Source organism: Aquarana catesbeiana, linkage group LG04 (genome assembly GCF_042186555.1).
Source record: "Aquarana catesbeiana isolate 2022-GZ linkage group LG04, ASM4218655v1, whole genome shotgun sequence".
Lineage (NCBI taxonomy): Eukaryota > Metazoa > Chordata > Amphibia > Anura > Ranidae > Aquarana > Aquarana catesbeiana.
The window spans coordinates 216,583,500-216,598,293 of record NC_133327.1 but is presented as its reverse complement, the minus strand read 5'-3'; the positions used below and the strand labels follow the sequence as shown (position 1 = coordinate 216,598,293).

The 14,794-nt window shown below is 39.3% G+C and overlaps 1 protein-coding gene across 2 annotated transcripts in view; it reads right to left on the bottom strand.

Moving 5' to 3' along the window:
* Positions 1 to 260: 260 nt before the first annotated feature.
* SERPINI1 (serpin family I member 1) overlaps positions 261 to 14,794 on the bottom strand; it is an 86,953-nt gene continuing 72,419 nt past the window's right edge. Inside the window, exons 6-9 of one of the 2 annotated variants that reach the window (XM_073626149.1) lie at positions 13,273 to 13,370; positions 10,072 to 10,158; positions 5,396 to 5,485; positions 261 to 1,066 (exon numbers count right to left, since the gene is read on the bottom strand). In XM_073626149.1, coding sequence (XP_073482250.1) covers positions 990 to 1,066; positions 5,396 to 5,485; positions 10,072 to 10,158; positions 13,273 to 13,370 — 352 coding nt within the window. In that variant the 3' untranslated portion in view covers positions 261 to 989. The remainder of the gene's footprint in view (positions 1,067 to 5,395; positions 5,486 to 10,071; positions 10,159 to 13,272; positions 13,371 to 14,794) is intronic. The other variant, XM_073626150.1, reaches the window with a different exon arrangement.

Below are 14,794 nucleotides of genomic sequence, written 5' to 3'. Positions count from 1 at the left end.
GAATGTATTAGCGCTTCTGTTACTTTAACCATCTGTAAATGTTCAAGAGGTCCTACACTGTTGCCTTGCATGTACTGCATTACGGATCTGTGTTCCTGTTATTTTAAATGGCAATAAACATTATTAATAATAAAAAAAAAAAAATCACTGGACAGGAGTTTTAACCCTTCCCCAAATTGTTAAAATATCTGTTTTTTCTCCACTTGAAAGGCAAGGTTTAAGTGGTCAACATGTAATGAAATAATGAAAATACAACAATCTTAATATTTCCAAAACACCAACTTTATAGCACAACAACACACAACAAATATTGCACTCACTTGACCCCCGACTTTGACATATAATAAATCAGATATCATACACTTATGCTCCAAATTAAAAATATATTTTCACATGTATACAACTTTATTTGGCAGGCAGTTACAAGATCCACAGAACACATTAAATGTAACACTGTAGGCGATATGCCTATATGAAGGGCTTCCACGTACTTATGTATCCTCAGGACCATTTCAGTGGTTTCAAACAGGAATCTGCAACTGAAATGTCTCAGACTCAACCATTCTTTTAATACAAACTTTTGCAAAGAAACAAGAAATTGTTTTGCTCATGGCAATTAATCTTTCATTTTCTCAGCTACACTAGAAAAATAAAACCTCTCCTGCAATCTGATGGGCTGCCAAGACCCACATTTTTGTTTGTGCTAAAGGTTATAAATGAGCACACAGACTATCAGAAATAGTAATGCCAAGGTCCTACAACTGGATTACCGCATCGGACAGCCTGTAAAACAAATCTAGCAGATCTCCTGGTTCTCAATTTCAAAAATAACGGAAGCCCCACTCGTAGTTCACTTACCGTGTAAAACACAAAATCCTGAAAAGTTTAAACATGAAATAAAAGAAAGAACAAATTATACAACAAACATCAATGATATTATTAGGAAACAATGTGCTTATATATTATTTCCCGAATGTGTACACAAAGTACTAAAGCTCTTCAGAATCGTGGCCTCCAGAATTCAATGCCTCTGGATGCATGACTCTTCCCATAAACAAGACACAGCCTAAAATAGAAGCAAAAACAGATTACAATGGATTTGTAGGACATGCCTTATTTTAATTTGTTAAAATGTGTCAAGCAGAAGCTGGGAAGTGGTGATAAACATGCAAAACTGCTTCAGGAAAGGACGTTATATAACAGGATTGCATGTTCACTTGGCGTGTGGATGGGATGAAGTAGGCAAAACGAAACAAAAGTGCCCTAGGGACAATGTATGAGGCGCTACATAGGAGAACAGATGTGCTGGCAATATTAAACAAGAAACTCCAATCAAAAATGAAAAAGTGCTTTTTTTCCCCCCAAGCAGTTATGATGACCACTGCCTACCAATAATGCAATTTATGTGCAGCCAGCCCTTTTGTCCATTGGTGCCTTAAATACCATTTAGCTGCTCTCCTTCAACTGATCCTGCAGCTGTTATTTTTTGGAAAATGCAATTCTACCTCCTAACAAACGTCTACCTAATCTTTTTAATGTCTATATATCACCTTGCAGTATTCGTGGATACAATACTACCATATCTACGATAAGGGTGACAGTAATAATGTTTCGGATCAGTCCCTTCTGCTGTGTGTGTGTGTTCTTCACCTCTCCTCCTGTAGGCACTCCTATTTGAAGTTGTGATTTTTTTTAACCACTTCAATACAGGGCACTTTCACCGCCTTCCTGCCCAGGCCAATTTTCAGCTTTCAGTGCTGTCGCACTGTGAATAAACAACTGTGCGGTCATGCAACTTAGTACCCATAAGAATTTATCTTTTTTTTTGAGACAGATAGACCTTTCGTTTGGTGGTATTTAATCACCCCTGGGTTTTAAATTTTTTGCTAAACAAACTGTTTCTTAGTTTCTGTTATAAAATTTTGTAAATAAGTAATTTCTCTCCACCACTGATGTGTGCCGATGAGGCTGCACTGACGGGCAGCACTGATGGGTACAGAATGGCAGCACTGGTGGGGCTGCACTGATAATCAGGGCACTGATTACCTGCTGTCTAGAAAAACAGTGTTAGGCTTTGCTATCTGGATGAGCAGACTAAACAAAATTTCAAATCATTTGGCAGGTAAAACATTTCACAAACATCTAATTAAGTGTTTGCTTGTGCTGGGGATGATGTGAACCATAATGATGTGTAACATAAAGAGGGTTTAAATCTTACTGCACATACATTAACTTATAAATACAAATATGAGGCTGTATGGCTATGAACATATGTGGTAATGATTTTGTAGCACATTATGTAAGAAATGAATGGCTTCTTTTTGGGAATAAAGCAGTCCAAAGACTGTTCAAATCTCGGCTAGTTCAGCTGGAACTGGATGTAAATCGAACCATGTATGGACAGGCTGTCTGTACCAAAGTTGATCAATTGATCGCTCAACTTGGGTACAAGCAGCGGATTTTACATGAGCTTATTGCTAGCCGCTAGCAATAACTGTGTTCTCCCAGCAGGGACAGCTTCCCTTCATGTTTAAGTTTTATTGAGTAGGCAGATAAACATTGCTTTATTCAACATTTAAAAGGAACCTTCTTTAATGCGTTCCGCCTGCGTGTTGATAGATTACAAGTTTTTTTGTACAGTTTTCATCACCCTATTTATCGCCATTTGTAATCTGCATCTTTTTTTTTTTTTCTTTAAAATCCAACCTACTTTTAAATAATTAAAAATAAATTGCTCAATAGTTGTAAGTAGAAAAAAAAAAAAAAAAAAAAAAATGTAGCTTTTGCTGCAGTATCCACTTCTTTGCTGACGCCGTTTACTTAAGCACTTGCTGACCAGCTCACGTCGATATGCATCGGCAAAGTGGCATGTTCCCGCAAAACAATGTATGGGTACGCTGTCCCCTTTAAGGGCAGCCGAAGCCTGCACGGTGGGGGACTCGATGCGTGTGGCTGGTGGGCATGAGAGCCAGAATGAGGATTTGTGTGTGTAAACACACAAATCTCTGTTCTGTCAGAGGAGAGGAGACAGATCGTAGTAAGTAGGAACAGCGATATGTCCTCTCCCCCAGTCAGTCCCCCCCCCCAGTAAGAAACCCTCATGAGGGAACACATTTAACCCCTTGATCGCCCCTAGTGTTAACCCCTTCCCTATCAGTGACATTTACACAGTAATCGGTGCTTTTTTATGGCACTGATCACTGTATAAATGTCAATGGTCCCAAAAATGTGTCAAAAGCGTCCGATCTATCCGCCGCAATGTCGCAGTACCTACCACTAAAAATCGCAGATCACTGCTATTACTAGTACAAACAACAACAACAATAATAATAATAGTAATAATAATGCCATAAATCTTTCCCATAATTTGTAGATGCTATAACTTTTGCGCATACCAATCAATATACGCTGATTGCGATTTTTTTTACAAAAAATATGTAGAAGAATATCAATAAAGTGTTTAGAAGAAATGTATTGCATTGTGTATTGTAGGTGTTCATTTGCAGGATGTCCTCCAACAGCTTCTATTTTTTCATGTCCACGGTTGGGATTTTCCTCCCTTATTGAATGCTGCTGAAGAGCTGAAGTCTAATTAAACCCTGGGGGTTTCTAAACAGCTTATGTGCCGAGCATGAGAATGCAAGGCATATTCGTCTGGTGAGTGTGATTTCAATGGGTAGTGGAACATGATCACATTTGGTGTGGTGGAAGATATGTTTATATTGCTCTAATTTAAGAAGATTTTTCACTTTGCATATGAACTTTATCACTATGCATGGACTTTGTGCTTGATTCATCTCTGGACACTTTCACACATGGAGATTTTTCTCTTAATTCGTAATTAGATACCAAATGTATGTATTGTTTTATTTCGTTTTTGATTTTCTGTCACGGATTCATTCATACAGCGCCACTGTTTTTTCTTTTAAACACTTTATTGATTTATGTATTTAGATTTAAGTTGGCAGCTTTAGGGGGTAGTATTGTGTTCATGAGTGCAGTGGTGACACATTTAGTTCAGGAGCGCGGAACTTGTGTATCAGCTATCCAATGTAGAAGAATATATATTGGACTAAACTGATAAAGAAATGTGTTTTTTAAAAACATTTTTGGGGATATTTACTATAGCAAAAAGTTAAAAATTTTGTTTTCAAAGTTGTCGCTCTTTTTTTGTTTATAGCGCAAAAAAAGAAAAAAAAAGACGCAGAGGTGCTCAAATACCATCAAAAGAAAGGAAAGCTCTATTTGTGGGAAAAAAAAGGAGTCAGTTTTGTTTGGGTACACCGGCACGACTGCGCAATTGTCATTTAAAGCGACGCAGTGCCGAATAGCAAAAAAAGGCCTGGTCATTAAGCAGGAAAATCTACCGGTCTGTAAGTGGTTAAAAGTGTTTCTAAAGCCAAGCCTTTAATATCACTTTAAGACTCCCCACCCGTCAAACTGGTGTTGAATATCTAGAGTAAGTGACACCCAGTTTTACTCCATTCTATTTACTGTCAGCCCACACTGTCATGGTTACATCGCCTATGGTGTATCATCATGCTGGCCTGGATTCACATTACTGATGCACAAAACTAAAGCCAGCCATACAGGGATGGAAATTCGTCCAGTTTAGCAGGGACTGGACAAATTGCGATCCATGTATGGCCAGGCTGGTTTTATTAGATCAATAGACAATCAGCCTGTTGAATTTTTCCTGACCAGTGTCGTCTGACTATGAATGCATCTCAAAACAGGTAAATGCAGTGTGAATAATACTAACTAAATAATTACATGCTTTTACATGCATTTAGAATTGTCCTAAAAGGGAATATTACTGCATATAATTGCAGGTGCATGCCCATGTAAATGAGGCCTAAGAGTTAAAACATTTCCTAGCACAACATGGGTATTCCAAATCCAGTTGGCCCTGACCTGACTCCAAACTAAAAACGACTGGTTGCTACCGTTACTGTTAAAATGTAATAGTAAATGTATAAATCTTAGTTTGAGTCAATTAAGACTTTTTTTGCTTCACCTTAATATGCTTATGATAACTGATCTGAATAATTACACCATTCATTATTCGTGGGAATCGGTGCAGACAAAACATGCATATACTGGAGAATAAGATAAGCAAGATATTCTAGACTGACTCATCTTTAACTTTCACTTTTTTATATATCATCACAGTTCTTCGAACTTCACCATCGAATAAGCCCAATAGAGTTAAATATAAGCTACAAAGTAATTCAGTCTTTTTTTTTTTTTTTTTTACACCTAGGAGGTGCCTTTAAATGTAGAAAACTCCACATCATGCAATGGGAACAGTAAAGAGTGCATTGCATTTGGCAGCACTACACACACTATAGGGAAGCACAGTACAAGGTCACATGAAGGTTAGGATACAACTCACCAGTTTTGCGGTTTCTAATCACGAAGAAGAATGGATGGTCAAAAATAACCTGGGGGTACAGCACTGCCATTCTGCTACTGGCAATTATTCCTATAAACACAACAGAAGGCTTTAAACCTACATTATGCCACATTAGTGAATCTTCATATGACACTTTCTTCATTTCAGAGTCACTGCATATATCATCTGTTGCAGCCCTTTGGGTTCTGTTTCAGAGCTATCATAAATAAAATGCTTAGTGACATTTAAAGAAAACTGAAAAAAAAAGGAATACAAAAAGGGTGCCATTGCTGACCTCCTGACAAAGCTAGTTGTCTGGATCCCTAATACCGCAATATCAAAACTAACTCATCTATGGCCAGCTTTAGAAAGGTGATCCTAAGGGTGTCCTGCATCAGTCATTGTAAAGACACTACTACTGATCGGCATCTGGGAGGTGTCCATCTTGCGTTAGCAAGGTAAGTAGTTTAACTCTATTTTTGTGAATATGATTTGGCATTGCTGGAAGATTGGTCAAGAAAACAGTGGAAGTCAGTGGAAACTGCAGCTCAAGGTTTCTAATAATGCACCTAGTGAAAAATAATTCTTTGAGAGAGTACAACATTGGGGGTACAGTGTTGGCCAGCACTACAGAGGAAAAAAGTTTGTGGTTACTTGTTTCAGATGATTGCAAAATGAGCAGTGAGAACAGGCAGTGGGAAAAGCAAATAGAATTCTAGGATGCATCACTGGAGGGATCACCAGCAGGAGGAACTGTGTCCAGTTCTGGAGACTGAACTTACAAAAACATAATGATAAGATAGAACAAGTTCAGAGATTGGTAACAAAAATGGTGAAAGGTGTGGGGGATAAAACATATATACAGTCTGGAGGAAAGAAGGGTAAGGGAAGACATGAATAAATACATCAAGGGGGTGAATAAAGATCAGGAGGGCAGTTTTTTCAATAAGAAACCAAAATCAAGAACACAGAGACATGACCTCAAACTAACTGGAGGAAAGTTCAAAACAAATCTTAGAAATTATTATTTTACTGAAAGGTTAGTTGATGCTTGGAATAAACTTCCAGCAGAGGTAGTGAGTCAGTCAACAGTAAATGGCTTCAAACATGCTCAGGATAAACAAAGATCTATACTCAGACAAAAAAAAGTACAGAAAAAAAAATATATATATAAAAAGGAAAAAACGGGCAGACTCGATGGACTACTCTGTCTTTTTTCTATCGTCACTTTTCTACGTTTCTATGTAACTATAAAGACTGGTGTATTTTAAATAACACTGACTATATACACAGTATAACATGTATTCACTCTGGAAGGGTATATACAGTATAACATGTATTCACTATGAAAAGGGTACTAGTAGGTTGTAAGGAATTTGCAGTAAAATCATCTTCTTGGAGTTTATAAGGGGACACAGGGTTTATTCTGATACAAGCAGGAGTATACTGCTGCCTACATGAGACTGGACACCAGCAAACAATGCTGTTAGACAGCCATATACTGTATAATGCTCCCACTTCCATCAAGCTGCAGATTTCTGAAAAAGTAGTAGTAGGAGTGGATCAAAGAACAGATTGGTTGGACCTGTGTCCTCAAATGAACTCCATGAAAAGGATTTTATGGTAAGGACAAAAATCCTGTTTCTTTATTGTTCATTAGTGGACACAGGATTAAATCTGATATAAAAGGTTGGCCAAAAGCAGTCCATCGGAGGGGCAGGCAACACAGCAAGCAAAATGCTAACAAGCCCTCCAAAACGGAGTACAATTGGGGAAGCTTCCAACTTAAATAGCTGCTTGAGGAAGTGGGCGTCAGAAAAGGCCTAAGCATTCATCTGGTACAATTTAGCGATGAACAGAAGATCAGATGCAATTCTGAGATGCACATGCCTAATTCTGAAAGGTCCAAGAGACACTCAATGATTTAATGGAACAAAGTTTGATAGGTGAAACCTTGTGCTCAACCCTTTAGGCTTGAATGATGAGCTGTCTAAGCCACTTAGCTATAGGGGAGCAAGGGGCAGGCTGTCCCTTCTGGGAACCCTAGAAAATTATGAAAAAAAGTCAGTTCATCGGAATAAGGGCTGAGAGTGTGTGCACATGTAGGATGTGGCACACATATGCATAGTGAAGCGACACAAGAGAGGTGCAAGCAAGCTCAACAGAGCAGTTGCTGAGTGCAGATTTCAAAATGGCCTGCACAGACTCAGAAGAGTTGACACTGAACACCAAATCCAAAAATGATGTAATGCCTTGCTCCTGCAAACATAAAGTGTTGCCACCTGAGCTCCAGTGTTAACTTCCATGGGGATGCAACTGGAGCAATAGTACCAAGCATGCATTAGTCTCCCTTAAAAAGCAAGACCCTCAAATTGCCGTGGCAGTAGTCCAGAAGACGCCCTTCTCCCCCCAAAATGTTAGAAGCTGGAAAGTGCCAAGCTGGATCCAGACAGTTTTCACCCCCTCTAACGAGCATAGTCTCTAAAGAGTCTTAAGGGATAAGGTTTTACCATGGCCCTGGACCTTTAAAACACTCTACAGCTAACTCACACAGTACACCAGGTACCATGGAGACAGCACAGCCCAGTGCTCTAGGGCAATGTCCAGGTACGGCATCCAACACTACATTGAGGATCAACCAATCCCAAAAACTAAAGGATCTTGATAGCAGAACAAGGGGATCTTAGAAATGGAAATCATCTTGTGGAAAAGGTTTTGCACAACCTTCATTCTCTTAGACACTAGTAAAAAACTGGAGCTTGATGTGAGTGGGAGCAGTTGCTGTATACCTTGCTGACAAACAGCATTGTTTGCTAGTGTTCGATCTCCTGTAAGCACAGTATAACTCTATTTTATCAGAATCAACCATGTCACCTAACCTAATGATATAGAAAACCTGCCAGCTTCTTACGCCTCACAGAGACCAGTAGCAAGATTTTGCCATAAGTTTGTGTCAAGGCCCTTTCCCACAAGACTATAAATGGTGTCACCTTTCAGTGTTGGACTCCCTGTGATTTACAGGAATATGGAGCCTGCCTCTTAGTTTTTTAAGCTTTACAGTACTTGGGAATAACTGGCTATTCTACTGGGAAGATTTCACTACCGGAGTCACTGGCAGAAATGTAGCCAGCATAAGATTCAAATTAACATATCCAAGGAAAATGCAAATGTCAGCTTTAAAATAGTGTTGCCTTTTAAACATGTTTGGGTTCGTCTTTTTGTATGTTCTAAATAGTAAGGTTCACTGTATATGCAGTAATGCAAAACTAATGTAATTTCTACCTAACTCAAGCAGCGGGAACAAACACTTAATTGACAATCTTTTAAAAATGCCAATTAAATCAGCATTTTAAATAAATGAGAAGTCTCCCACTGTGAGCTTTAATCATCTTGGGATACATTAAATACAGAAGAGTCCATTCTTTATACGCACTTTACCAAGACAAAGAGTACTTGCCATCACATACCAAGATGAAGTATGTACATTAGATTCATAATTGCCCAATAAAAATAAAAAAGCCTAAATTTACCAAAACAAGTTATCCATTAGACAGTGATTGTTAAACAATTTGAACCCGAAAGACTCACTGCATTTCCCATGCTCACTATTAAGCTTGTCGGATTTTACTGCAGTAACAAAAGAAGGTTGTTTGTCTTTAATGCAGGTAACAGGAGAAGTTTTCTATAACTCACTGTCCATAGCTACATGAATTGGCAAGAGCCATTCAAATACAGAAAACATTCAGGGCACTGCTGGTCTCCAGGTCCAGTGAACCTAATAGACTTACCTTATATACTCGAGTATAAACTGATCCGAATATAAGCCGAGGCACCTAATTTTACCACAAAAAACTGGGAAACCGTATTGACTCGAGTATAAGTCTAGGGTGAGAAATGTGCAGCTACTGTACTGCAAGTGGAAAAGAGGGTCAACAATGCCCATTTGCAGCCTCACTGTGCCCATTTGCATGCCTCACTGTGCCCATTTGCAGCCATAGGTCCACAAACTTCAAACTCGGTAGTTAAGGGTTCCTAGATGCCTCCTAGCTGCAGCCAAAATTTGGGGTCTCTGGACCCAAAGGGTCCCAAAATGACATTGTTGCAGATGGACACAGTTGACTGACTGTGGGGCCACTTGGTGCTAGGAACTCCTCATTTGGTGTGCAAACCCAGTGGAACTAGCACTAAAACTTATCCAAAGCTGGGGTTCCTAGCATCAAGTGGCCCTGAGATACAGGGCCCCAAAGTCGGTTTGGAAAATGTCAAGCACTTTTCTGCAGCAGAGAATGACATTTTCTGAACCGAATTTGGGGCCCCGTATCTTGGGGCCACTTAGTACTAGAAACCCCAGCTTTGAATATGTTGTAGTGCACTGAGTTTGCACACCAAATGTGGGGTTCCTAGCACCAAGTGGCCCCGAGATATGGGGCCCCAAAGTCGGTTCGCAAAATGTCATTCCCTGCTGCAGAAAAGTGCTTGACTCAAGTATAAACCGAGGGGGGCATTTGTAGCACAAAAAAATGTGCTGAAAAACTCGGCTTATACTCGAGTATATACTGTACCGAAAAATGTAGCTGGACAGCTGTGAGTGAACAATTTTCTAAAGCAGATTTTTAGAATAGAACTTGAATTGGATAGCCATCACTACACTGAAAAACAACCATGCAATACTGTACCAGAGGTAGCAGCAGCTTCAGCTCCCTCTTCATTAACCTCCAAATAAGACTTGTGAACAGCTTTGTCCACGTAAAGGTCCTTGTGTTCTGGAAATAAGCATACAGCTAAAATGGGTTAGCTTTCTGGTTACTTTGCGCTTGTTCAGGTATGTATTAAACAAAAATGGAAAGCGTGAATGTCCAAAACATAGATTACATTTTTGGAGTAGATTAGCAAAATAAGTTTCACCCATGAAAAGAAAATGTAAAGTAAACCTGGGCAAATCATAGTAATGAAAAAAAAAAAAACGCACAGACATTTTCTTTCAGTGCATGGCAAAATAGTTAGCAGATCCAGAGACAGCCATCACGTGACTGCTCACCTCTCTCCTCTGCTTGGCAGACAGCTACACCAGGAGGGACTGAGAACTCCCGCTGACGTCAGCTGGGAAGAGGAGAGAGGCGAGCTGTCACGTGAGCACCGGGAGGCACTGTAAAATAAGGTAGAAATCAACATTTTTCGTTTATAAAACACACATGCATTGGGGCACATATCCTTATTTAACAGAGGGAATTGTATGATCATATCATAAAGAAAAGATTGCTGGGGAATAGAAAGTGTGGGACTGCCGGCATCCTATAATATAAACATAGAGAACATGCAACTAGTGCATTAGGAGCCACTCCCTTGGACTTTTAAGGCAGAAAGAAGTATAAAAGGTACAGAAGTATATAAAAGGCAACTGTGTGCCACTTTATTTAGATACATACGGTGGGTATTGCCAACAATTTGTTGTCTGTTGGCAATACCCACCAGGGCGGCTCCTAATGCACTAGTTGCATATTCTCTATGTATGATCATATCATAGTTTTTTTTTTTTGCAGCAGGAAGGGAAGGGGAGCAGAGTGGCACTGTCACCAGGTGACAGGCGGGGGGGGGGAGGACAGAGGAGGGCTGCGGATGATGGAGGCACGTAAACTGACCACGGTGTCAGAGCTCAGCAGCCATGATAAACTGTGGTCAGTTTACCGGGGGGGGGGGGCAGAACCAGGCAGGATCAGGTATTTTATATGTTACAGGGGGCAAAAAAAATTACACAGAACAGGCACTGTGCTGTATAACATGCTTTAGGGAACAGTATCAATTTTTTAGGGTTTACAAACACTTTTCAAGGATGCTGCTTCTTGCATTAAATTGAAACTGAAGTATAAATAAAAAAATTTAAGCAGACAAACTTAATGCAAAAGAGACACACACTGGGAGGTTATTTACTAATACTGGAAAGTACAAAATCTGGTGCAACTCTGCATAGAAACCAATCAGCTTCCATGTTTTATTGCTAAAGCTTGATTGAACAAGCTGAATTTAGAAGCTGATTTGCTACAATGCACAGCTCCATCAGAATCTGAGTGCACCAGTTTTAGTTACTCTCCCCCACTGTCTCTTCTGCAATAAAACAAACATCTGCCTGCTTGTAGTCTTCACTACAATGTAAACTGAGCTGTGCATATGCAGATTAGTTTACATTCTCGCCATGGTGCCTGTATGCCAGGATGACCGAACATCTGCGCATTTACAGTATTTGCATCTTCCCATGCCGGCCAATCACAACTGCTAAAGATTGTCACTTAGAGCAAGCCAAGGAAAAGCTGCTGGCTCTAGTGGAGGAACCCACAGACATCGGGCTGCTGGAGCAGATGTAAATACTGCAGACTATAGTTCCACTTTAAGGTTTTATGTCAACAGATTTTTGTACATATCAAACAGGTTTTCTAATTTCTCTACAAGGTTAAGGAAATGCAAAACATGCTTGAAGCAGGTAAAATGCAGGTCAGAAGAAAGTCAATGCACCTGTCACTTGTTAATTTTTAATGATCTCCGAAGCATTTTAAAATTATATCAAACTGATGTCATTGACATAATCCTGAAGCCCGTCAACACAGGCTCTGAAGGTTCAATAGGGAACCTCAGGATGGGAGGCATTGTGCTTCAAGAGAAAAAGAAAAAATCCTGATATTTGCATAACTCTGCAGCATTCTATATATCCCCAAAACGAATGAGCCTTCTGACATGCGACATTCACAGCAGGGAACCACTACATATGCATTTTGTCATCACAGGCTGAAGGCCTATTTATGTAATGCACATTACATGTGTTTGTGTTGCCATTCGATTTGAAGCATGAAGGCAATGCACCATAGTGCACTGCAGCGAGTTGCATTAGGAATATTGCAACATGTCTGATTTGCTGGACATTTGGTGCATTGGCAGCCATTTTGTTATAATAACAAATGTACCTGCCCGCGCACCCCTCTGGTCCCCAGTTTTGGCAGTGTGTGGGGGATCTTCTCCCCCCATTTACTGCCACAATCTAAAAGAGTGTGGCCGTGCGGGGCTCCACAGTGTTCTGTGAGTGAATGCGGCTGTCGGCTTGTAGCTCTCAATGACATGTCACTGTTGAGCGCTGTAGTAGTTCATGGATTCTTCCTGTCAGTGCAAAACTGCCTGCCTGTATGAAGTACAGCCAGATGGATCACACTGACAGTTTGCAGGAGACCTGTAATGTTTTGCAAGCTTATATATATAGAGCTTCAGCGCCAATCCAATATCCTTATCTCCAGACATTAGAGAAGAATTGCTACTATGTGTGTATGAGCAGCAGCCCTGCTGCAGCGCTCAAACTCCCTCACCAACAAAGTTTTTATGCATCCTCAATTAAAATACATTTTTTTTCTCTGCAACCTTAATTGGGGCTTTATGTGGCCAGGACAGACTAGTTTAATACTAACTACTGGGCAGTAAAGAAAACACTCAGCTTCAGCCTTCAAAAATAGTATACATTTTTCTTTCTGAATTTGAGCAATTTTAATAAAGTGATAACTGCAATTCTTTGTACAGCAGTTCAAAATATTAATGGTCCCTTTTAACACTTTGAGGGGAATTACTTCTCGACAATGATTGCATAATGAAGCCTAGATAAGTTAAAGCAGTTACTCTTACACACTGCATATTTTGTAACTTGCACACATGCAAAAGAACAATTTTCTTTTGGTTTATTCTGAAGCATACAGAACAAATAAGACCTGTGTGGATATTACTCAGTACATTATTAATGCGCTGTGTCAAATAATAAATAATAAAGATAAATGCAAGCTATAGAGTATAGTGACAACAAAATGAGCAGGAAAATGGTAGTTACAAATACCACAGCGGTATCATACCGGATATTGCAGACAGATCAGCTTTTCTTCCAAATATCTCTACGATGCCAAGTCTTGTCAGCACATCCTTCAGATTGACTGTCTCCTCAACTTTGAACCTACAAGACAAGTTAACCAAGATCAAAGCAGTGTTCTGCTAAAATGTTTCCACCATGATATAGGCAACTGAGTACATATGCAATCTACTAAGAATACTGAACATTGCTGATTAAAAAAAAAAAAAAATTATATTATATATATATATATATATATATATATATATATATATATATATATATATATATATATATATATATATATATATATATATATATATACACACACACACATACATACATACATACACACACCATATTTATCGGCGTATAACACGCACATTCATTTTAAGAGGGAAGTTTCAGGGAAAAAAAAAAAAACTTAAATTTTAAATAAGGAACTTTGAAGCAAAATAAGGGTCAGTGCCTCACCATTGCCACAGCCTGATCAATGCCCATCTGCAGCCTCACAAGTGCCATCAAAGCAGCCTCATCAGTCCACATCAATACATCAGCCTCACCACTGCCTTCAATGCAGCAGCCTCAACAGCCTGATCGATGCCCATCTGCAGCCTAAAATGGACAGGAATGGGGTGGGATGAGCGCTGTCAGATTATATAAGGTGAGAATCTCCTATGATAGACAGAACAGTGGTCCAATGGCGGCCCAGGAGACAGGACTTCTTATTACAGAGGCCACCAAGTAAAGAGATTCTCACTGTATGTAATCTGACAGCGTTCGTCCCGCCCCCCTCCCTGTCCCCTCCGAGGCAGCTAAAATTGAAGTATTGGCGTATAACACGCACACACTATTTGCACCCGATTTTTAGGGTAGAAAGGTATGGGTTATACACCAATAAATACAGTATGTATGTGTGTGTGTGTGTGCATTATATATATATATATATATATATATATATATATATATATATATATATATATACACATACATATATAATATATATATATATATATATACACATACATACATACATACATATACACACACACACACACACACACACACACACACACACACACACACACTGGTTCAACTCCTGGTGCTCCACTTTCTTCCCCACAGTCAATAAACATACTTGTATGGCTGAATCTGCCCTAGTAATTGGGTGCCTGTATGTGTGAATAAAGTGGGAACATTGCACTGTAAACTAGGAACAGAAATTGATGCGAACAGCTCAGTGTTAGCTGTAAAGTGCTGCAAAATAGGGTCTAAACTATACAAATAAGTACAATTAAAACAAATTAAAGCAGACCTATAAATATTTGCTATGGTATGCCAAGTTATATGGCAACTTAGAAACGTTAACTATGTCCAGACCGTACCCTGAAAAAAAAAAACAAATACAAAAAAACAAAAACAAATCCTTTGTCCTCCTAAAGTAGCTATACACTTGTGTGCCTAGACACTCCTATGCCTTGAGCCTCAAAGCTGTCTATTTGCAAAGTGAGATCATGTAAAACAGTGCT